Source organism: Aquila chrysaetos, chromosome 18, assembly GCF_900496995.4.
Source record: "Aquila chrysaetos chrysaetos chromosome 18, bAquChr1.4, whole genome shotgun sequence".
Lineage (NCBI taxonomy): Eukaryota > Metazoa > Chordata > Aves > Accipitriformes > Accipitridae > Aquila > Aquila chrysaetos.
The window spans coordinates 12,520,200-12,545,278 of NC_044021.1; the positions used below are offsets into that span (position 1 = coordinate 12,520,200).

Below are 25,079 nucleotides of genomic sequence, written 5' to 3' on the forward strand. Positions count from 1 at the left end.
AAGAAAGGACATCACCTCTGCTCTTTACTACTTTTTTTAAGAGAGCAAGCCTCACGCAGTTTGGTGAAAGAAATGGTATCAGCACCTTTATTTTGGGATCTGAGCCTTTCCCATAAGGTTTTAAGGTTCAGCACCATCCTCAGCATTTCCTTGCTGCCCAGTTGTGTGCAGCAGCATCGGAGACTCCCTGCTCAGCATGGCTGCTCCTCTGGGTCCCTTTTGGAGGAGCATGAATCCTGCCCTGGCTGTGAGTCCTGGTGTCCTGGACTGGCCCTCCTCTAGGGACCAGAGGCCCCAAACATAGGCATGGCAGAGCCTGGCTTTTAGGCACTGATGTCTTTTTTTAGATCTAGCCCGTTCTGTATTAAGGCCAAGCCAAGAGTGGCAATTCCTTACAAAGTATTTGTATATGGAGAAAATACTTCCCAAAATGCTAAGCGTTTTCATATCTTATTTATATCCATGGGAGTTGAGGAGCTACAGCACTTCATGGGAGTCACTCAACTTTGCAGGATGAGACTCTTAAGGACTCCATGTAACAAGATTAAAATAATGCACTGCGAATTGTTCGGTACTGGTCACTATTTCTTCCCTTCTACATACAGTGATAATTGCCACCGCAATATCTTTTTACTGCTTTTTTATTAAACCCATACATTGTCTTTCTGCTAAAAATAAAGGCTAAACGCAGATCACTCAAGTTAATAGTGTCCTGATGTGCAAGTACTGCACGTTGAGCCGTGTGACTGGGACGGTGCCTGGGGCTGACACGTATTTGCCCCCCCACGGGAGGGCAGCCCGAGCGCATCCCGGAGCCCTTAGTGCCCTGAAAACTGTCCCCGGCAGCACATGCCCTGGCTGCATCCCCAGCCGCTGCTGCTCTCCTGCTCAGGGACCCTGGGGCTGTCGAGCAGCCTGTAGACCGGCCATGCGCGGCAGGCGTGCCGCAGAGGAGCAAGCTGCCCGCACGCTGTGGGCAAAGAAGTGCTGAAGGCGTGAGGAACGGGTCGTACTGGGAGTACTGGGGGTTTGACAGCTCTGAAACGCAGGCCTCCGCGCCGCCGTCCTGGCAGACGGACGTAGGGAAGGGCGGGATTCGATGCGGGCGGCCGGGGCGAAAGGGAAGGAGGGCGTTCGCCAGCGGCCCTGACGGCCGAGGAAAAAGCGAGAGGAGGTTCCCAACCCTGAGGCAGACACCCGAGAAGCTCGGGCGAGGCGAGGCCGGTGCCGCAGGCGGGAGGCCGGGGGCTGCGGACGCGGATAGCGGCGGGAGCCGCTTCCCCGGCGGCGCCGGCAGCGCTGCCCGGGCCGGCGCCTCGCAGCCTCCATAAGAGAAGTGTTGCTGCCACCTCATGTCCTCTCGCAGTAGTGTTACCCCCAAGGAAAGGGACGCTCCGCAGGGCGGGGGGAGCGGGGCCACCTCCCGCCGCCCCCCCGGGGCGGGAGCAACCTGCCCGAGCCAGCGCTATCTCCCCGAAGTCTGCTCTCGTAGCCCCCGGCGTGGGTCCCCGAGGACCCGAGCGAAGCCCGGGCGCTTACGCCAGGTTGCCTCCAGGACCGAGTGGGTAGGGACGCTCTGGAAAACTCGTCTTGCTCCCTCTTTTAACTAAGCACATCACTCCCACCTTCCGTGCGGACGCAGCACTCTGTTCCCGAAACGCCTTTCCAGCTCCCTTGGAAGGCAACATTTTAATTTTGAACAGACGGCCTGCCCCAGAGCTGATGCATTTTAACTGGGCTTCTTTAAAATTCACGCCTTCTGTTAAGCTGCATTTAATTTGGGTGAGTTTTACTCTGCCAGGAAAGGTGAGACTGATTGCAGAGTCTGGTCTCATTCCTGACATGGGGAATACGACGCAGGAGCAAGAGCACTCCACCTTTTTTGTGTATTCCTTAACTGTCGTTTCTTTTGTTCCCAAACCCCTTTTTCCCCTTCAATTTCAGGCTTAATTAGAACAGCTCTAATGAACATGGACCGAGAAGCAAAAGAATATTACGAAGTGATTATCCAGGCCAAGGATATGGGTGGACAGCTGGGAGGATTAGCTGGAACAACCACAGTCAACATCACCCTCTCTGATGTCAATGACAATCCACCCAGATTTCCACAGAGTGAGTACCTGCTGCGCCAGGACAGGCAGAAAGGGTTGGCTGAGTTGTACAGCTGCTCTTTGCTCTCATTACAGCCGTTTTTCAAACTCAGGATAGTGACAATTAGAGATGGGCAGAATTTCAGATCGATGAAGGAACTTTCCTGCAGAAAAATGTCCAAATGGAGCACTTACCACCTTGTCTTTCAGAAAAGGTGTCTGACCTCCAAAATCATCAAAAACAACACTTTTTAAAGGGTCGAAAATTTACAGAAAAAGGAAAGGAGGAGATCTTTTGTGTTCCTAGACTGCTCATGGCCATTGCCTTTGGCTGCTAATTGCTGTCCTGATCCTCTTTTCATCCTATCGCCAAACGGATGTCTGTCAAATCAGGCACATGTGGTGGTGGTGGAAGTTGAAAGATAATTCATTCAACACCAGCCAGGCCACTGCAGGGGAGCATCTGGTAGCTGTGCTGCCAGTATAGAGTGCGTTGTCATACAGACTGCTCTCCAGGAAAGGTTCACCTAAACCTTGGCAATATATAGTTAAACCCTAAGATATGTAACAGCCACGGTTAATGGAATGCAAAAATAGGCAACTCCATTGTTATCAGAAAAGTTACTTTGTATTTACAAAAGTGAGTCTCAAAGCAAGGTTTGCAATATTTTGCTCTTTCTCTTTAAAATTTTTTAGATCAAATTTATCTACATAATTCTATATTACTGTTAAAAATTCAAAAGAAACTTTTCAGGTTTGATTGAACTAAATCTTTCAAAGGTTATGCTATTTTTTTTAAAAAAGAAAGCTGATTCTTCCGGTGGTGTAGATCAGTCTCAAGCCAGTTTGGTTTTGCCATTTTTCTCATCTAGCTGAGAAATGAAAACTCCTGCAGTTCTTTTTGTTCCTATTCTTCTTCTCCATCTGCTTCTGCATGTTGCACTGCTAAATCAAAGCACTCCACTAAGACCAGCAAGAAGCCTCAACTTCCACTTTTCTTCTTCTGTCAGAGCAACTTGTTGAACATACCATTACCAATCCTGTTTTGAAAGTGGCATGAATTGTATCTGTTTGATATCAAACCCTTGATTAAGAAATATGACAATAGATCAAACCCCATCCTTGGTGTTATTCTGCCTTACAAAGCTCAATAATTGGTGGAGTCAACAGAGAGAGTGCAGCAAGGAAGGGTTGAACATAAAGTATGATGGCAGAGAAGTATTTTAGATACAACATTTATATTTTTAAAACACACTTTTAAAATAGCAGCGCTCTCTTTCCCCAGGCTTGCTGCTAAGCAAATTAGTGATGCACCAAATGTGCTCAAGACAGGGTTTGTAGGGAGAGGTAGTATATTTTAATAGAGTAACTGGTAAATTTGGAGGAAACTGGCAAGCTTCTGAGCTCTCAATCCCTTGTTCAGGGCTGAAAAGAAGTTTGTAACGGATTTGAGAAAGGATTTGTGGTCCTCAAAACTTGTGTGTTTATTCCCTCTGTACAAGCCGATCTAGTAAATGGTGCCTGTCCTATTAAATCTGTTTCATATCTTGCTTTATATCATGGCTGCAACAGCACTGGTGTTAATTGCCCTATTTTTCTAGTTGAAGTTCCCATTTTCAGGTATATTGCTGTTTTGAAAAGAACTCGTTGAACAAACCTGTTGATATGACAAACACCTAAATAAAACTTTCCCAGGCAATCAGTTGAGCTGTGGCTTTTTAAGGGAAATCACACTGCTGTTGCAGCTTTGGGAAAGGTACTAGAGACCCCCTGCAGGCTGTGCAGTATTGTGGTCTGCCCTGATCCACTCTTTGCATCGTTGTGCAGTTTTCGGTTCCTTTTCACAGCCTGTTTTTTGCTCCCCTCTCCCTCTCTGCTGCTTGTGCCAGAGCATTATCAGATGAGTGTGCTGGAGTCCGCTCCCGTCAGCTCCACTGTGGGCCGCGTGGTTGCTAAAGACCTGGATGAAGGCATTAATGCGGAGATGAAGTACAGCCTTGTGGATGGAGATGGACTGGATGTCTTTGATATTAACACTGATCCTAATTACCAAGTTGGCATCATAACTGTAAGAAAGGTAGTAAAGTTTCCTTTTTATAGTAATTTATATGGCTAACGGTCCTGGTTACATTTTATGTGTGCAATATTCCCTTATGCCTGTAGTAACTTGGTTCCCATTACATGACAGTAGCCCCTTTCCTGCTATAAACCACAATTTCTTTAACATTCATTGCTAAAATATGAAAGCAGACTGTGTTCCTAGGAGCAACCTTTAAAAAGTGGGGACAGCATTAGCATAAACATGTCTTTTCCCACCGAAGGAATGTTCTGATTCACTATTTATCTATTTAAATATTCTCTGTAGCTTAATTATTCTACAATGCAAGAAATTAGATCAATATTTGCATTTGAACTGTACACATTTTTCACTCCGGTGTCCCACAAACAATAATAAAGCATGCCTTAGAATTATTTATAAACCAATAAAACCCAGGCAGTTTTTTTTTTAATTGCTGCTTGAAGATCCATAAATGCTAATTAGGCTAGAAGAAGCTGTCTCTAAAATGGCAGCTGTGAAACTGCTTGTACTCTGTACCCCAGGCTATGCAGAAAGGCATCGAGTATTTTGCTTAGACTCCCTGCTATAGGATATTTATTCTACAATCTTACATAAATGCTACAAGTTCAACTCTGTTTCTAGGTTATGAAATTGTAACCATATTTTTGCCTAAGCATATCTAGTGTACTAATAAGGAAGTATGGTCTCCATTTAAATAGCCTGGGACTAAATTGTGCACTAAAATGGAACAACACATGGGAGAGATTTGACCCTGCAAGCCTCTATGCCCTACAGCAAAGCATTTAACCATGTATTTATGGTCACCTTTCTCCAACTCTTGTTCATGCACACTAGTCCCTAAAGTTAAGCATGTTTGCTGGAATGAAATAGATGTTGAATGCAAACTCTAATGTAATTTTTCACTTATTTATTGATGAAAGAAAATAGTTTCTTTGGAGTAAATGTGTCAATAAGCTTGACTTTTGTTATTACGAATACAATTTTACTAGATGTTCACGTATGTCAGGAGAAGTTATAAAAATTTATGGCATCAATCATACCAGATATGTACTGGCATCAGGTACATACTGCTCAAACCACCTGCTGTACATAAATGTTTGTAAAATTCTATATATGACTGTAGCTTTTAGTAATGTTATGATTAGCAGTAGCCAAATATTGGGAAAGTTGTCCTTTGGATCCACTCAAGCAAAAAAAGAAAAAAAAATTCAACTGGTATTGATATAAAAGGATATCAAAATGGGGGGGGGGGGGGGGGGCGGGGAGGAGAGACAATTTCTAAAGCCAGAATGAAATCTTCTTTGAAAGAAAGCAAAACTTTCTCTTTCATTTTTCTAGACAGATTTCCCAGACAAAATAACTAACACTTCTATCATGGACATCAAAAAGTCAGAATTTACAGTTACAGATAAGACCACTGCTTGTGGTGTTGTGGCCGGTTGTCTCAGCCCACTAACCCCACAAAATGTTAAGCACCTCCTGAAGAGCTACAGCTCCTTCAAAGCTCCCTGCCTCTGAGGCTGATACTCACCCCGGTGACGGCGTCCCCGGAGGAGGACAGCCCGGAGGAGACTGTGGTGGGTCACGCAGCCAGCACGGAGCCCAGCGCCCAGGAGAGCCCCGTGCTGCCCTCCTCCCCGGCCACTGCCAGGTCAATCACTTTCTCACAGCAGGTCTTGCTAAAATCCCGCCTGCACGGCACACCTCCTGGTGCCTGTCTCAGCACTGGGGGAAGGCGGACGAAGACGAGGAGAGGTTTCCATGAGTTGCCTTTCCTCTCGGCTGTGTTTTGCAGCATCCTCGGTTCGTAGGAGAAGGCAACCTGCTTGCCCTCTCCATGAGACCGGTGTTGGAAAGAGGTTTGAACGCACCCATGGAAGACAAATCTGATGAGGTGAGGCAGCGGTGCTGAGGCACTGGCACACGAGAGGATCAGGAAGGAAAGCCATGGTTGCTGATGAAGGAGTCCAAAGCAAACTGAGGGTGTCTGAACTCAGGAGCATCAAAAATGTGATGACCTTGCACACTTGTTTGATTTTCTCACTTTTTCTAACTAGGTGATTAAGTCTTTTCCTAATGCAGTTGGGGTTTATAGTTATTAAGTGTTTCTGTGATTTAACTGCTCTTTTTATAACTTAGCTTTTTAGTGTATGTATGTGCAATGTTTCTCACATAGTTTTCTTCACATGAGAAACCATGAGATATAATGGCCTCTTTCTTAGTATATGTTTAGGCAGCCTAGCATTGCACTTTCCTTGCCAGATGGACAATAAGTGTTCCTTGGTCATGTAAATATATTTTATTGCTATTTTTTACAATGCATAAATATGCAACTGGTAGACCATAATGACTCTGCAGTAATGGGTAATATGTTTGTAGATCTAGCTAAATCCTTGCTGACAAGTGCTATGCCCGCAGTAGTCGCTGATTTACCAAGTGGAACTAAGGGCAGCAGAAGCAAGTTTCAGATCATCTGTTTGTACCTGCTGCCACAGGTTGCACAGTTCATACTGTATTACTGCAGAGATCTCCAGTAACACTGGACCATCATCTCCCCAGCACAAGAAAACCAGTTCCCATTCCAGTCTTCATTCCTCACCCCCATGTACTAAATGCTAAGTGAGTTTTAGTTTTAGAATTTCAAGAACTCCGGTCTTTCATCAGGCATTCCTATGCAGGACATCAGTACTGGTAATTTTACTGTGAAAGCGTGAGCTTTTTTATGTCACTGCAATGTTTCCACTTCTGAAGAAAGAAGCTGTTGTGGCAGTAGGCAATTACTGAAGACTCCACTGAATTCAGGGGGTGTTTTGAGGCCCATAGTACATACTCCTGCCATGCCTGAGCATGTGAAACTTCTGCTGATGTTGCTTAAACTAATAGACATCTCATGGCTGCAGAATTGGCCAGCTGCACTATCACGCAGCGTGGAAAAGAGATGGGTTATGACTGGCCAAGGAGGACTTCACTGCTACAGTAATGATCTTTGCACCTTTGGCTTCCAGTTGCTTTGGCATCCTCCTTCTTTATTTTGCTGCCCATCTCCTTGCCCCAGTCTGGTGGTAGGTCTTCAAAAAGAAAGAGGTGAATAGGAAAAGCAAAGGTGTTGGATGGGAACAGCAGTGATCTTACTGTAGTCTAAATGAACCAAGGCTGTGCATGATAGTTCCACACATGATGCTCAAATCCCTATGTACGAATAAAGCCACATTTTGAAAGCCATTCATGTAACAAAAAGGAGTATGTCCCACTGGCCGACCCTGAGAATCAGGCCATTTCTTTTCTGGTACAAAGTTTGTCTTGCTCAGGATCTGTGCCAGCTAAGGGGATTCAGTTGTGTTGGTTTTCAGCATTAAAACTCCTCAGATTATACAAGTAAAGAGTTGTGACCATTTAACCATAGTGAGATTGCTTGTAGCTTCTAACTGCAGCTTAAGAAGTATGACTGTGTCCTCTGTAAGGTGTACTTCATCTGGTGAAAATTTTTTGTATATGTTGGACTGGTCCTTCCATACTGTCATTCTGGTTTGTCAGATGCTTTTACTGATCTCTTATTGAGACTGGGAAATTGCACATTAAATATGGAATTCTCCATTTAGTTCTAATTGGGTTTTGGAGAGGCCCTATTCTCTTCAGGGATCTGTGAAAAGAAGAGGGAAGGGAAATGAAAAATTTATTTATTGAAAAGTTCAGTGTCAGCATGAATTATTTCTATATCCATGTTCACCATGTAAGTAGTTTTATCTAGATAGGAAATAAAATTCATGAAACTACTAACAGAGGAAGCTGCCCCCTCTTTATCCATTATCTCAGGAAAGAAAAGAATAAAAGCCATTCCCACTCCTTGTTTCAAATAATACTTGAGTATTTCATACAAAGTGGAAGAGCTCCCACAGGAAGAGGTCAGACTACCTCATAATGCTTTGAAATTAAACTATTCTCTAGGCAGGGAGGAGATTCAAATCCTAGCACTCAGCACACTTGGATTGTGAACATGTGTTTAAGACACTTACTGAGAGGAGAAAAGCCCCACTTCTAGGAAGGATGGATTACTGATAAAAACTGGTACAGGATCCTGCAAGAGAGGCTGACCCTGTCCCCCGCTCCCACCGGAGCCCTTTAGCAGCTTGGCAGACAGGGCTCTCTGGAGACAAGACTCTGATCTGCTCAGGGAGAAAAGAGGATGCTAACTAGGACCTCCACCTCATGTGTGAGCATCCTTGTCGCTGCCACCAGGACCCCTTTTTGAGGAACCGACTCTTTGCATCTTTACCTTATTTTCAGGTGCTCCCGTACTGTCTGTTTCTGCCTGTATTTTCCTCAGAGTGGCATGAAACACACTGGGTGAATCACAATGCAATGGTGGTGTGGCTGCTTTAATTTTCATTTCAGCAAGAAGAATGAAAGAATATGTATTCTGCAATGATCTGCAAATATTTTTCCTGGCTTTTTCAGTTCAACTGTTAAATTAAAAAAAAAAAAAAAGTGTAGACAGTGCCATTTCTAATACTACTGTCACTCAATGCTTTGTCTCCATCTGCAAATATTTACCTTTGTTACCCTTATGATTAAAAATCATAGTAAAGATTTATTTTTAAAAAGAAGCATCAGTTTATATTAGAGGGCATCTTTTACTTCTGAAAATTAAAATTATATGGCCTAAATCGTATGGCTCAGTGTGCCTAATGCCAGATATTTTTTTTCTCTTCAGCCTTTAAGTTTTGAGAGCAAGAAAAGCTACACCTTGAAAGTGGAGGGTGCCAACCCCCACCTGGAAATGCGGTTCCTGAACCTGGGTCCCTTCCGTGACACCACCACCGTCCACATCAGTGTGGAGGATGTAGATGAACCTCCTGTGTTCGAGCCCAGCTTCTACTTTGTGGAAGTGCCCGAGGACGTGGAGATTGGAACCACCATACAGATCATTTCTGCCAAGGACCCCGATGTGACCAACAACTCCATCAGGTCTGTCCTATCTTTGTGTGTTCCCCCAGAAGTGCTCCTGGTACGTCCGGTTGGTGGGGCGGTGATGGGGCTGAAACAGCACTGGTGGGAGGGACTCTCTCTTTTTAGCCAGTAGTAGTCATCAGTGGGTTTAGTCAAACTAGATCTCACACACTGAGGGGCTCTCCTACGACTGCCAAAGCAATGCAGGAGCTCACCCTTGCCTTTTCTGTGGTATGGAGAACGTCTGCATCTGGCATCGCAATGAACTCGTCAGGCACGTCCTGATAGGGTACATTAAAAACAAACCCCAGACTCTCGTGCCTTTACTGGCACAAAACCTGACAGCATCGCTGAGAATCTGCTGCCATACCAAGAGGAAGGTAATCAACTCACTTCTCCTTTCTCCCCCTTCTGTTTCAAAGCCTGCCTTTGTCAACAGCGCAAATACACAGCTACTTTTGGAGTGGATTGAATGCATACTAATAAGTATTAATGAACCACTAAATTATATAATGTCTGGTCAAACCTGCAGAGCTAAATATTCCCATAAGGAGTTAATAAAGGTAAAGGTGTATTTACAGCCATGGGAGCTTTGTAGCTGCAACTCAGCAAGGAGCCAAAGGAGCAGGTCTGTGTGATCACAGCACTCTTTTCCATAGTGGCTGCGAAGCCAGGCCAGTTTATCAGAGAAGACTGTTTTTCTCCAAGGCCAGCCCACATACTAATTTTCACAATCTGCAGAAAGTCAGAGTGACTGCAAGTTAATAATCCCAGCAGGTCGGCTGCTTCTGTCACCCAAGAAACACTTTGGGTGTTGAGCTGCTCTTTGCCTAACCTTGCGTCAGTCCAGCTTCTGAATTGTCTACGTTCGGGAACAGTCCTGGGAAATACAGGAGGGAGTCAAAACATCAAATATTTGGAGTTTTTGAAGGAAGTTAAATCTATATGAGCCACTCTGTGGGCTTCAGTTAGGAGATCTGAGCAGACACAAAGCCTGTTCTTCTTAATGATATTGCTTTCTGTGTTGCTGCTCTAATTATTTTTTTCATCTCTGCTACCTTAATATACCTATCTTTTCTACCTACATTATAAGGTTATCATACTTCTCATGACACCGTCTCAAATTCTTCAATAAAACTAAGTATTATACTGTCTGCAACACAATTTCATTACCCTAAACTTTTTCCACTTGCATCCTATTTTGCTGATTACTGTCTAGCATTATCCAAACAGTGCAGTGCAAACAGCTTTGTGCTAATCTGCTTAAAGTAGTGTAAGAATAATTCTGCGGACTATCAGAGGGTAGAAGTGTTCATTGTTATTTTTAATGAGGTTTTTCTTAGTTTTCTTCAGAGCTTCCCAGTCACTACCCTTGATGAAACAGCACTCTATAAAGCACAGAATGCATCACCAAAGATATATTTAAAAAAAAAAAGTTGCAAATATGCAGAGACTCCTTTGTAACTCTGTTCCTTCCCAAATTTCTTCCTCTTTTTCTTCCCATCTTTCTCCCTTCCCACTTTCCTTTCTTTCCTCCCTCCTTCCCTCCTTCCTCCCCCCCACCTATTATGTACAAATGTAAATGATCGGGGTAGAGAAAACAGGAAAAAAAAGAATAAATACCATTTGTAATGCTGTCTAAAATGCAGATGTTAAGAATCAGTGCTCCTTGCCTCTCATGTGGTCTCCTCCATCCATGCCAAATCTATGCAGTATCAGCCTGGCAATGTTTTAGTCTTGCTCTGCATTCACTTTGCACAGAGCAAGCAAGATAAAAAAAACAAAATCCCAGATATGTATTTTGTTACACAAGCTGAAATCCATCTGAAATTAAAACTGTGACCTGGCCCCTTCTGTTGCTGTTTTTTCATGTATGGAAAAGCCAGGACACATTTCGGAAGGGCCCACTAAACACGGGGGAACTCTCAAATCCTCATTTTCCCAGCATCCAGTATCTGGACTCCCACACTGTGAAATTCTGATGGCTGGAAATACACCATGATTGTTGTTAAGTGATTCAGGAAGATTGCCTAAAGAGTACAGTGGAAATGAGTGTGAAGGAGCAGGTATTATTAACAGAATTTACATGGAGAATCCAGACAAAACTCCACCTGTGCCTCTTGACACTAGTGATTAATACCACACCACTAATCACATGGTCATATTCAATTTCAGATGCTCATTGGCCTTAAACTGTCAGAGAGAAATTCTTTTTATAGCCCTCATACAAGAATAATTATTATAGCAAAATATAGCAACACTCATACTTATTTCCTAAATAAATCAAATACCTCAGAAATCTCTTTATTTAAGAAGAGACGGGAAGTACTGGGAAGGAAAGGGAAGCAAACCTGCCATCTTACACTTTTTGATTTTTCTGAAAAAAAGTGTAAAAGAATTTCCCAACAACACAGCTCAATAGTAATTTATATCCCAGTTTAATAAGTCCCTACATAAAGATCAGGCTGGCATGCTTGTTCCGGTGAATGCATTTCTGCTGGAAGGAGAAAATTCAGAAGAAAGAGCCCTGTTCAGCATTCATTATGACTAATACTTGCAATTCCCATCAACTTCGAAGAAAGAACCAACAAAAATGAGAATATGCCTGGGCTCTGTTCTGGGCTGTGGCATTTACATAGGCGCATGTGTGGCTTTTGCCAAAGGATCTCTTACCATGCTAACATAGTCAGCTAGGAAGGCAACTCATACATCTACTGTAAAGAGCAAGGTGATGCATGTGAAGGGTACTGAGTATTTTACACACCCTGCGAAACGGTCCCTCTGCCCAAGTACAGCAGTGAGACCTGTCAGTCAGCTGCCTCCCTGTCCGAGTTTTCTGGTCTGCAGGTACCACCACACTCCCCTGCTCACGGTTGCGAGAAGCTTGTTCCCAGCATTAAACTGACATGATATTGGCCAGGCAGGTTCGGTAATTATGATGAATCAACCTCACCGAGGGAGCTGTTTTTCTGCCTGGATGATATGAGAAAGCCACTCATCATCCCCCTTGCGCTGACGTGGCTCAATCAGTAGGATGGTCCAGGGTGCAGGTGGAGTTTATTCCCCTGAAGGAGGACAGGATACAAAAGCATGAGGAAGGGAACAGTTCCTCCTCATCAGCCTAGGTGCCCAGAGAATGAGCTGATGTACAGTCATTTTCATCCTGTCTGAATTGTTCCTAAGGAAAGGGCGTAATTATTTTGCTTAGTAAAAGAAATCACATTCCTCACTGACAGATTTTCTCTGTAAAGCAGAGGTTCCTGTGCTGAGCTGTGCCTTGTTTTGAGGCTTCTTCCTCTAAATCTTCCTGTCTTCCAGCTCCATCCAAGTAGTACTCACCGTTAAATGCCGTTAGCACCATGAACTCCTAGTTTTTTGAGCATCTCACTCTGTACCTATAAAAGTCAATGGAGAACATAACTAGGCTGTGGAAGAATGTGGATCTGCTGTGTATGACAGTATTCCCATTGCTGGGGTACTATGTTGGCTATAACACACGGTTTTGACAAGGGTTGCATAATATTTTTAATATGTACTCTTGCAGATACTCAATTGACAGGAGCAGTGATCCGGGACGGTTCTTTTATGTCGACATTACATCAGGAGCACTGATGACTGCAAGACCTCTTGACCGGGAGGACATTTCTTGGCACAACATCACTGTGCTGGCCATGGAGCTGAGTAAGGAGAATGCAGACTGTACATAGATTAAAGAGATAGAATAGACAAAGCAGGCTGAGAGACCTGAATTCAGCAATTCACATGTTCTTATGCACTGTGTGGGAAGCCGTATTAACTGAATTACACTTCTGACATCAACAAGCGAATGCTGCATTTTATTTACTTTTTATGCTCCTTTTCACAGGGTGGTGGGAGGAGTAGAGGCTGGCAATTAAATGCAGAGTGCTGCTTTTTCAATTTGTTAGTATTCCAGGGATTTATTTAAAACTCTTCCTGATGGGTTTCTGCAAGAACTCTATCTCTTCAGAAGGGCTAGGCAGCTAAAGCAGATGTTGTAAAGGCTGTACAGCTGCCAGAGCTGCCAGTCCTACCTGGGAGGATTGAGTGGTGCAGGGACTGGTAGGCAGCAATGATCCTACACTGCTAGGTCACTAGTTGAAGTCTGCTCTGGTTCAGCCGCAAGTTAATGTCATCACCATCTGCTTGCTGCATAAATAATTTGGGCCATAGTGCTTTGGCATATTCTAGTATGCTGAACTTGTTATGCTTTGGAGTTTTACAATGAGCTAAAACACATCTCAGGATTCATCCGTGCCAGGTATTTACGAAGGCTATGAGAACAAGGAGGTGCTGATCATTTCATAGTGTCAGTATGAAAAATTTAGCTAAGTTTGAAATATTAACTTGATGTGAGCTTCATAAAGGAGCTTGGGATATATAAGCAAATAAAATAAAAGGTTCACCCAATCTTCACCTGAAATCTCTTTGGTCCACATAGTTTTTGCTCAGGATCTGTTCATCTGCTGAGGGGCAGCAGCTTTTCAGAAGCTTGCTGCCAATAGCTGCGTCATTCCTCACGTCTGAGAGAGCTCCCTGCACATCCAGGCTGTACCAGACATATGGGGCAGTTTGAGAGAAAAAAGTTTCAAGAAGCTTGCCCAAAATGCAATCAGCCAACTTGAAGTTAGTAGAGGGAATATTTCACAAGAGCCAGGGTGACTCTGCCACATATTTGCAGGCTGTTCCAGCACACCATGCCTTTCTGTCCCCTTTTTAGTACTGAGAGGGGTTGGTGACACGATAGGAACTCACCCCCATCTATTTTGAAGGTAGTTTTATTTTCAGCCACCAATGGCCATTGCAACTCCATGTAAATCCACATACACACATGAGTCTTTAAAAGCTGCCCCTGTAGCAGCACTCAAGGGTGAGAGCAATATGAAGGCATGTCTTCCTTTGACTCATCCTTTGTCAATCCTCTGTCAGTTTTGCTCTGAACATGTGCAGCACAATATTTTAATTCAGTGAATAGTTGCAAAAATGTCATAGTTGTGCACTCCTGAATAAAGCTCCTAGTTTTAAAAGTTAGATCAATATTACTAAGAGTGTAAATGCAGACATTCATCTGCCACAATGACAGGTGCGTTAGCAAGGTATGTATGGATAAGTAGGAAGCTGAAGGATTAAATTATAAATCAGGGAGAAACAATATAGTTTAAGAGTATTATCTCAGTGATACAATGTGACACGTTATGGATACAGTACATTGACCATTTAAGAAAATTCCAGAGTGTAAGGGAATTCTGTATTGTTTATATGAACATATCATTTCTTGCTATAGAGAGAGATCTATTTGGAGATGAATCCACAGAGTGGTATGGCTAAAAAGAAGATGAGAACACTGATTTTTAAGAATTTTCTGGATTTTTGCACTTTTTCTGACCTCTTAATAATGAATTCTTTTTTTTTTCTTTCTTCTTAGAGTTTATCATTAAATAAGGGGAAAAAAAGATGTTTGGGGGCCAAAAAATACAGTAAGAAAAAAAAAATTATTCTGCGGCCACTTAGTTTGGGAATTGTGAAGATATGTGAAATGATGTATGGATTTACTGGCAAAGAAAGCTAATGAACCAGTGGGACAGAAATATCACAAATGATGTCATGCAGAATGTAAAATTTTCATTGCAATTTTAAGCTTCAGTGAAAGCTTTTCTGTACAATTTCATGTGTTATTACATTTTAACACACACACACACCCCCCCCGTACAAAGACACTATTTTTGAGTTCAAGGAACATAAATTCTGAACAAAGCCGTATCTGACCTGCAGAATTACCACTTTCAACAAGCTCTAAACAACAAGCCTATCCTTAAAAGAGTCCCTTCCTAATTTGTGCCACCAGTACCAAGGCTCAACAAACAGTATTGCCCAGTCAAAGGGCAATAAAAAAAATATGGGGCATTGTCTAAAACTTTTGTTATAGAAATAGTCCCATTGGACTGAACCAGGTTGAAGTCTTTAACGGAATTTGTTTGAAAAAGATGTGATTAGATGGGAAGCCAGGATAGATAGAGAGCAGCATTTGCAACTTCATTCCGAGTCACACGACTCACAAGTGACTGCAGTTCCCGATGGGAAAATGTCATGTAACGCGAGTCAGTAGCAAAAAAGCTGCTTTACCTCTTGAGCAGAGCGAGGAGCAGCCCCTTCGCCTTCCTGTATATTGCCTTTCTTTATGTTGTGCCTCCTCCTTCCAGACAACCCCTCGCAGGTGGGCAGCGTCTCTGTGACGGTGAAAGTCCTGGACGTGAATGACAACGCGCCAGAGTTTGCACAGTTTTACGAAGCTTTTGTTTGTGAAAACGCCAAAGCGGGGCAGGTGAGAAATGTTAGTAACACCAGGCGTTGGGGAGGGGATGCTGTCCTACACAGAGACAGCATGCCAGAAAGGGTGAGCGTTGGAAAGACGGCTCAGCTAACCACACGTTTCATGTGAACTCTCGTCAGCAGCTGTTTGTGCTGCTTTCCAAAGTCAAGCACATCTCACCAGGATTAGCATCGTATAAAGCACCTCTTTTTTCTCCTGCAGTAGTTTCCAGGCTCACTGCGCAATACACTTCATGGCTGAAATAAAGCCTTCCTTTGGGCAGGTGCCAGCAGGCAAACACCAAGTGTGTCCTGTAGCAACAACAAAGAGAGGAGAAGTGTTATGAGAAGTGCCACGGAGTCAGCCCGGCCCCCATGCGATAGACAAGGCTTACTGTTAAAAGACCCTATTTATAAGAGCCTTAAGCACCTCCGGACTTACGGGAGCTGGACATAACATACTACATCAGCTTCAAAGGGGTGCCAAACTGAATCTGTTCTGCCATGAACTGGAGGTGACAGTCATAGACAACACAGAACCTCCCGCTCTGCAAACTGTAAAGCAGCACCTCCAAGCAAGTGGTGAAGCCTCTTTGCTCCTCTCCCTTCCAAACCCCATCAAAGCCCTTGAACAAGGTCTGCCTGTGTCACAGATGGACATGAGTTCTCCCTCGCTGGAGGTGGTGCAAGCTCTGCTGCTGATCACTGATGGGGAGGCGACCTGGTGCTTCACCACCCATGGTCCACGGTGGGGACTTGTGTCTCCTAATGAAAAGCTGACTAGCACAGTTTAAACATAGATGCACCACTCATGATTTGCGAAGGAAAAATTATGGTAGAACTATCACTGTGTGTTCGCTGAAGCTTCTCCCAGCTTGCTGTGAAGCAGAATGAAATAGCTACTCACCACTGGGACAACTGTCCTCACAACTGTCATATACAGGATAATTTCATCTCACTAATTTACAGAGGTCCTTAATAGTATAGGGAATAGAAATCACTGCCTAGCCTTGTTCCTGGTTTTGAAGGGTGAGTGTCCTAAATAATAAGCTTTCTGAGAAATGCATGCTAATTTGGACTACTTCCTTCCGTGGAGAAAGCCAAATTCTGTTACCACATTTGAAAAGTTCTGAAATCAGTTTTAAGGTGGTGAATAAGACTTTATGGGTCTGTCATTTGCCTTTGAATCCAAAAATAACTTTTAAATGCAAAAATCCAGATGAAGATTTATTCCTCGTCTAAAAAGATGTCAGAATATTTATTCAGTCAGAGCTATAGCTCACTGTGCTTCAAGCTGATAGACCTACTTTACTAAGCCTCTATAGGTGAGGTGACAAATCTCTTTCTGGATTTAGCATTGTCTTAGTTTCTTTCCATGGTGTTATTTATTGCATATGCGGAGTGTCTGCATGGCTGCCTTTTCTCTCTTTCTTTTCCGCTGACATCTTGGGAAGAATTTAATTGATTTAAAATTAAGAGAGTGATAAAATAATCAACCTGAAGTCCTTTTTCACCTGAAAAATTAAGCTGAAAATAAGTATGGGCTTTCTTACAAGCTCTCTAATGCACAATGAATCTTCTGAACACCCTGGGCCCTCAGAAGAAAAAAGAAACGTGCAACAGAAGATAGGGATGTATGAGAGAAAAGTGTCTGTTATTTGAAGCAAAATGACTACGTTCTCCGTTGTATAAAAGTGATTTGCATGATCATAGCAAAATAAATGAAGCCTGCAAGGTCTTGAGTCTCTTCGTGATTTATCTCTTGTACCTCTGCAAGACAGTTTTATTCAAATGCTGCAGTTGCTTATATTTATATATATATAAATACATTACCTGTTTGTTTATTTACATTATATATATTTTTTGCTTCTCACCTGTTTCTGCTTTGTTCTCATATTCTGTAGCTGATCCAGACAGTGAGCGCCATTGACAAGGATGACCCACAGGAGGGTCAGCACTTCTACTACAGCTTGGCTCCGGAGGCAGCCAACAACCCCAACTTTACTCTAAGGGACAATCAAGGTAATCAGAGTGGACACAGACAGTTAGCTACTCTAATTTCCAATGCCTGAGTTGGACTTGAGAGGCTGTGTCTTACAGTGTGTGATAAGACTGCCATTTCAAATAATAGCAAGTGACACCTGCTCCTTAAAGGCAGTGATAAAATGACATATTACTTAATACACTTGAAGGTTATATGATATTTTCCTCTCTATAAATATTCTCTAGCAATAGGCCCCTTTTTCTTCTTCGAGGAAATGTGCCAGTGTTTTGTGCAAATTCAGGTCTTTTGGTCAGGCTGCAGGCATCTCGGATTACCGGAGTGGAAATTGCATTCGTTCAAAAGGAGATGCTTAAAGGTAGGATAGGATAGCAACTGGAACTAGGAGACAAATCTGAAGGGAATTACATTGCTCTTTTTTTTGTACTCTTCATGTTTTCTCCCAGGCACAGAAAGAGAAGGTTCTTGTACTGTTCCAGTCTTTTCCCCCAAGCACTTTTCTTCTTCCTCTTTGCATATATCCTTGTTTCCCTAGGAAAGAGAGGGAGGTAGGGAGGAGATGCAGAGCCTTAGGGGGGTAACTTGGTGTACAGCTAAAAGTCTGTGTAAGCTGTGCTAAGCAGAAACTGAAACACCAGTGGGAAGACTCATGGCAAAGCACTGGCATTTGAGTATCCTAACCAGTGGAATTTTCTTCTTTTCGAGAAGCTTTGGTGGTTCTGGAGCCTGCAGAAAAGCCCTGCTGTGGCAGGCCTTCGCATGACTGCTGCTGATGATAGAGGATCGCCACAGGCAGACAACTGTGCTGAGGTCAGGTCCACACCAGCCTTCATCAGGAAAGAGGGACAACCTTGAGTGACCTAGTGCAGAGCTTTGAAAGTCAGTATGAAGGGGCTGGATTTCAGTAGGAGTTTATTCTGTAAAGTACCCCATATCAGCATGCGATTCCAGAATAAATGGGGAGAAAGACTGGCCACCTGCAGCATCCGTGGCCAGTCCCCAAGCAGAGTGCCTGTCCCTGCTCCCATACATGCTTCCTTGTCACACTTACTTCCATAAGCCCCTGTCTGTCCCTCTGGAGGCATATGAAAGAGCAACATGGAGACTAATAAAGAAGCCCCTGCCTTCACTAACCAAATATGTCTTAAAACATGCTACTTGCAGAGTCTGGAGCCCTCCTCCACAGCATGCTAATGCTTTTTCATTCCAAAAGCAACTTTTTTCTATTGTGTCTATTGTTTTTCTCTTCAGTGTCCCTGAAGCCTCCCCACACAATTTCTTGCATTGTTATCCCCTTCTCTCTCCCATTGTCTCCCTCTTTTTTATTTTTGAATATATATTGCCAAAATAAATGAACAAATAAAACACAACTATTGCTAAAACATTTGGCAAACTAGGCTCATTTCATCCTCAAGGCATTGTTCTAAAAAAAGAAACTCACAAAATTCCCAGCATCAGATGCACTTTTTCTGTCTAAGGCCATACTTGCGATAATTTATAGTGACAGCAGTGACTGAATGCCTCCTGCTCTCTGTAAAATACCAGTTTTCCAGAGATATATATCACAAGAAGCTTAGGGTAGCATTGGTTACAAATTTGAAATAAAAATGTTAAGTATCAAACCACTGACTACTTGAAATATACACATTAAGGATTAATTTACTGCCTCAGCAATTTAGAGTGCAGTAATCATTTCACTAAAAATAATTTATATTTTCATCTAGGGACCACTAAGGACTATATAAATTATATGGCTTAGTCACAGAGCGGGTAGCTATACTCTATGTCACAGGGTGGCAAGACAAGAGACAGAACCCACCTTGCTAGTCACAGCCTGTGCACGTAAACACGAGACAGCAACACTTCCCAGGCTGTGGGAAGGTGCTATTAAGATTAGCAATTGTGCTGATTACTTGGTTGTCCAATATAGCAGTAAGAGAAAGTGCAAGACATGCAGCCTTCCTGGCAACAATTAAAACCTTGATTTATACCGAGCAACAGATAGATCACAGTTTGCATTCTGATGAGCTGTTTTACATATTTCTTTGGCCCTTGTCATTTTAGTCTCTGAGAACTTCTTCAGTCTATTCATTCTCCACATATCTCTGGCAGACAGAGAAATCCTATTGTTCTCCACTTTATAGACGGGAATCCGGGACAAGGAGAAATTAAGCTACTTACACGCCTGGCTCCCTTTGAGTTCAGGAAAATCAGTGGCAGGTAGACATGTAAGTATCTGCAAAGATCTGGGCCTAAATGTCTTCCGAAGGCCGTAGCGGATATATGTGATAAAGCAGGGAACCGAACTGGGGTCTCCCATCTCTTCCGTTACTGAAGTAGGGCATTGGCAAGCCATCTTCCCCAGCTTCTAATTCCAGGTCAGATTATGCTGAGAAAAAGTTGGCAGAAGAGGCTTGCTGTAAGAAGGGGATGAACAATGAAATAAGTTTAATGCATTTCCAGATTAAACTCTGAGCTGATCTTCTGCTGACCCTTAACTGCTGCCCTCTGTCTTTGGGTACCAGGAACTAATGAAGAGAGCAGCCATTTTAACGGGTGCAAGCATCAGTGTCATACCGCTGCCAGGCCCATCATTGGAAACTTCTGGCAGTCCTCCCCATTGCATTTGAGTTTGTCCTAGGAAAATTTTTAGCTATTTCTTCCTTCCCTAAAACTGTGGTCTACCTCACACTTTGGCAGAATGCAAAAGCAGTGTGCTGAAAATCCCCAAGAAAAAATGTGACCCCTTCCTCAAGCCGGTGGTGTCTGTAATGCCTGCTTCCTTGTGCTCTTTCTCCCACTCCTGGTGAAATATTTCTCTATATTATTCCTAACTATTCATAATTACTACAATTAGTTTTTAAAAACTAACAGAATTTCTGGGCTAATCATCCCCAGTTCTTGTACAGATGCATACAGAAAGACACCAAGCCCTTCTTGTGAGAAGAACGTGGTTAGCTCTCATCTCAGGGTTTGGATCTACACAGTGGTTAATTCCCCTGACCTCTCCACGGAGGTACATCACTTCCAGTGGGGCAGAAAACTGCAGGAAGGAGATGCTCCATGGCTTGCTCTCACAACCACATGAAGACACCAGCCTGCATGCCTGCGGGAAGTACATTTTTCACCTCCTGCTGATCACACAGGTGTGGGACCCACCATCCTGCAATCTTCAGTATCTCTGCCCAGCGTTGTACCTAAGTGCTACCATCCAGCCCTCTGTGAGCCAAAGACACTGTGTTGGAAGCTGTGATGCAAAAATATTGTGTATTCTTATCATGCTTGGTTTTTTTTTTTTTAATATAATGGGGTTTTCATGTCCTCACAAGCCCTATTCTCTTGATGGCTGGGGCTTAGCAGATACCAAATTTGGAAGAAAATTGTGTATTCCGGTTTCTGCCATGCGGCATCACATTCCAGCATGTCCTTCGCACTGCAGTAGCACGTCAAATCACATTGGCTTTTGATGAGTCACACCACAAGCTTTGGCACCAATGTATTGCAGTTGCAGAGTAACAGGTAGAGCGATTCTTTAGGGATGATTTGGATGCCTGCCTAGTACTAAGCAAAACAAAACAAAAGGGCCAAAATGTAATGCCAAGAGTCACCAGGAGAATTTTATCACCAAGAACATTTAAGACCTGGGTGATATGGTCAGCACATCACAGCAAAAATATATATATACATATATATCTTTCAATACTTGATTATAGAAAAGTGGGTTTGGTCTGAAAAAAAGAATTATGGTTAAAAAACACTTGAGATCTCTCACTAGCTGATTTTGCACAGCTTCAGTCAGGTACACTGCTTGTGACTTCTTTTACAAGCAACATATGACCAGCTCAGAATAATGAAGTCTTTTTCCCTCACAAAGAGCAATTTTACATAAAATGAAGGTTTGCTATCACCCGAATAGAATTTGTGACTTCTGTTGTAAGTCAGTTTAAAGAGAGTGAGTCTTTCACCCAAGAAAGAGAAATGCAACCAAATTACTACACTGTTAAGATGACTCAGACATTTCCATTGACACAGCATAAATGCAGGCACTTTGCCACGTTCTGCCCTTTGGGCTGCTTTTTCTCATGCTAAACCAGGCCCAGTGATGAAAAGATGTGGAATTAATAGCTGGGGACCACATACCAGAGGGCACATAAACAGACCAAGGGAGAGAAAGCACTTGCGTGTGCCCCAGGAGAGAGGAGGGGGAGGTTTGCAAGAGGCGAGGGCTCCTGTCAGCAGCACACCCCTTGCCCAGGAGCCATGGGAGCCACAGGGTGCTGCTCTCTGCTCGGTTTTGGGACACGTTCCTGAAAATTATCTACATCTGTCCAGACCCACTGCACACACTCAGTGCTGCGGGGCATATCAAAGGCTGGTGAAATCAGTAAACACTGACACATAATCAGTTTTAAGCAACTTTGGGGATTTCATCTTGCACCTGGTGGTTTTTCCTCAAAGCTCCAGCTCTTGGGATCATGTGATTTAACAAGACACTACAATTTCAGTATATATTCACATACAGACATGCACGCACACTTCAGGATTTTACGCTTTCAGAGTAAAAGCTTGAAATGTCATTGACATGCAAGAAATAAAAGACCCTGAGATTCCTTTTAAAAACACGTCACAAATTCAAACTAATCTCATGAACTGTGGAGCCCAACGTCTCAATACTTATGTGTGCCAGTACTGTCTGATGCCATAAGATTTGCAGCACAAAGTATGGAACTTGGAGCACAATTTCAGTCTAGCAGGCAAGTCTAGCAAGTCTAGTTTGAGTTTGCATATATTCCATAGCTGGCTGTATATAATTCTCTGATTTCACTCCTAAAAGCCATCAAATCATTTCTGATGTTCAGACTACAACAGACGATACAGCTGATTTATCTGCATGCAACCTGAGTCTCTGCACTGAAGAAAATCACCCAAGATTTAAATTTTAGCAGTGAATTGACAGGAAAATAATAATGAAATGGAACAATCCCTTGTTGATATTTTGTGGTTTTCACAGTCTACTTGTGATCAGCAGGTTTCTTGCTGTTTCCAGGTAGCAGTCCCATTGTGCCAATCCACCTGGGAGTAGCTGATCGGCATCCTGCATTTCCAGGCGTAGCAAATGCACACCAGTAACAACCTGGAGATGCAGATGGCCAGACTGTGACCTCCTTTGAACCAAGGGAACAGGAAACAAAGTCAAGTAATAAAAGAAACTGCATGAAGCTCAGCTCCCAAGAATCCCACAGCATCACTGCACGGGGTCAGGGCTTGTAGGTCTGCCAAAGAGAAAAAGTACCTGTGTTCCCCATTTATCTTTGCTGGCCCAAGATTTGCAGACATGTTTGCAAGAAGGGCAAATTTTCCTGCAGGTTCCTTTAGATTCCCTGGAGGCCCAGATCACATTGGAGACACTCAGTCTTGCGCTTTCCAGAAGTCTCTGAGGCCAAAAAGCTTGAAAGTCAGCACAGACAAAATCATCACTGGTGTCCAAAGATTTTGCCTTAGCATTCCTGAGATAAGAACAAAGAACAAATTCCTGAATCAAATTTCTTTCTGATTAGGAAACTTGGCACACAGTCAGAGGAATTTGAGGGAGGGGGTAGACAGGAATTCAAATGCCACTGGGCAATTCTGTCATTTGAAAAAACATGCTGAATATGGAAGGAAAAGACCCCAAAGGTAGGAATTTCCCTTGAAATGACCAACAGCAACTGGCTGTTAGATCACTCTCTTACTATTTTGTTTCAGCAGCATCATTTTGATTCCTTTTGATTTAAGTTCTTATAAAAAACAGGCGGTCACGATAAATGAAGCAGAATGGTCAAATCAAAGCAGAATAATTCTGACAATGATGACATAAAGCATTCTGACTTTTTTCAATGGCAAAAGTGCCAATGAAATTGCATGTATTTCACTGAGAAATGTTTAGTTGCAAATTTTCAACTTGCTGCTGGTTTAGGATAGCAAGCTGTATTTTTTTCCTTTGTCTTCTCATTGCCTCAAGTAGATGACCATGCCATGTATCAAAAAACATAAAGAGTACCTTAACATGTCCACAGGGATTATACACCAGCATCTTCAAAATGGTGGCAGTGCTTGAGAGTGAGGTCTAGAAAAGCTGCTGAGCATGAACAAACAGGGACAACAAGTTGCCTTCAACTGCTTATTTCTGTCTTGCCTTCTGAAAGCTCTTTTAGCTAAATCTGAAGGCTGTGAGTTTGCTCTGGGCACTTTATGTCAGAAGGGATAAAGGCAACTCCTAAGGTGTGTATGCCTTGCAGGTTTGGAGCTATGGCCTGAGAAGCTACTGGAATAGGGGAGGCAGTGGCAAAATGCTGATTAGTGACAAACTGATAAAAACCAAAGAAAAAAAGAGAGAAGACAAATGGATGTGGGTCTAGGGCTGATTCTTTTAACCTTCCTTCTCTGCTGAATGTATTTGCTCCGCATATAAGCTCTTCTCTCCATTTATTTTCTACTCTTAGACAATACGGCATGGATTTTGACAAGGCGCTCTGGCTTCAGACAACATGAGCAGAACACCTTTTACCTCCCCATCCTGATCAGCGACAACGGCCGCCCCGTGCTGAGCAGCACGGGCACACTGACTGTGCACGTGTGCAGCTGCGATGATGACGGCATGGTGATGTCCTGCAACGCAGAAACCTACGTCCTCCCTGTCAGCCTGAGCAGAGGAGCACTCATTGCGATCCTCGCCTGCATCTTTGTCCTGCTAGGTAAACCCTTGGCTGCTTCTTGAGAGGGGACAAACTCTTCAGTTCTGGCCAGGGGGCTGCTGATCCACGAAAGGTGAAGGACACACACACACATCTATGTATATGTATATATTATATGTAGACACACACGTACTTAAGGGGCCAAATCAAGGACTAGGTGGTGTAGTCAGCTGCATATGGCTTCAGACTCCATGGTGTAGGAATGAGGGAAAACTATGGCCTGCAAATATTTCTTCCAGATGCCTAAAGTGCCAGGGTGTCTGGTATGGCCCTGTTTTCCTGGAAGGGGTATGCGAGGAGGAAGTACTGAGAGCTGCAGCAGGGGAGAGGTTACTTTCTCATCTTCAGCAGTTTCTGACCATATGGTCCCACAGGAAACAGGAGTGGTAAGCCCAGTTCCACCTCTTGTCTTTTGGCAGGAGATATCCTCACCTCCCTCCTTTGTCCTTGAGACACTACCTTTAAATGGTGCCTGTGCTGCTGTAAAGGAGCCGAGCATCTTGCATGTGTTCTGTCTCCACAAATAAATTTCATCCTTTACTTACCCAGACCATCTATGTCCCCTGTTAGCTATTGGTATCAAAAGAACTTCAGTTCCCTCATTTACTCTCTTGAGTCATGAGATACTAGTTCAAAACACACATTCCCTGAAATTTCAGGGGACCCAGTTTGAGGAGCAGTGGAGTAAGATACAGGAAAAATTCTTTAAAAGTGCCTCAATTCTGGCTCTTCAAAAGAGCCTAGACACCTCAGTTCAAAATTTCAGCATTCAAAACCTATGCTGAGTTCTAGCCCTGGAAATACAGTCACCAGGTGATGGCACGTTTTCAATAGTAAAGGGCTCTGGTGCCTGTATGACAACTTCTCCCCATACTAAGCAGCATGGAGAGGATGAGGAG

General features: G+C 43.3%; 1 protein-coding gene across 1 annotated transcript in view; it reads left to right on the forward strand.

The window, feature by feature from the left end:
- The window catches only part of CDH20 (cadherin 20), a 39,126-nt gene that overhangs the window by 11,864 nt on the left and 2,183 nt on the right, over nt 1-25,079 (forward strand). The window contains 7 exon segments of the mRNA XM_030042070.1: nt 1,945-2,112; nt 3,980-4,167; nt 8,882-9,135; nt 12,662-12,798; nt 15,336-15,457; nt 17,349-17,466; nt 23,929-24,180. Of these exon segments, the coding sequence (XP_029897930.1) occupies nt 1,945-2,112; nt 3,980-4,167; nt 8,882-9,135; nt 12,662-12,798; nt 15,336-15,457; nt 17,349-17,466; nt 23,929-24,180 (1,239 nt within the window).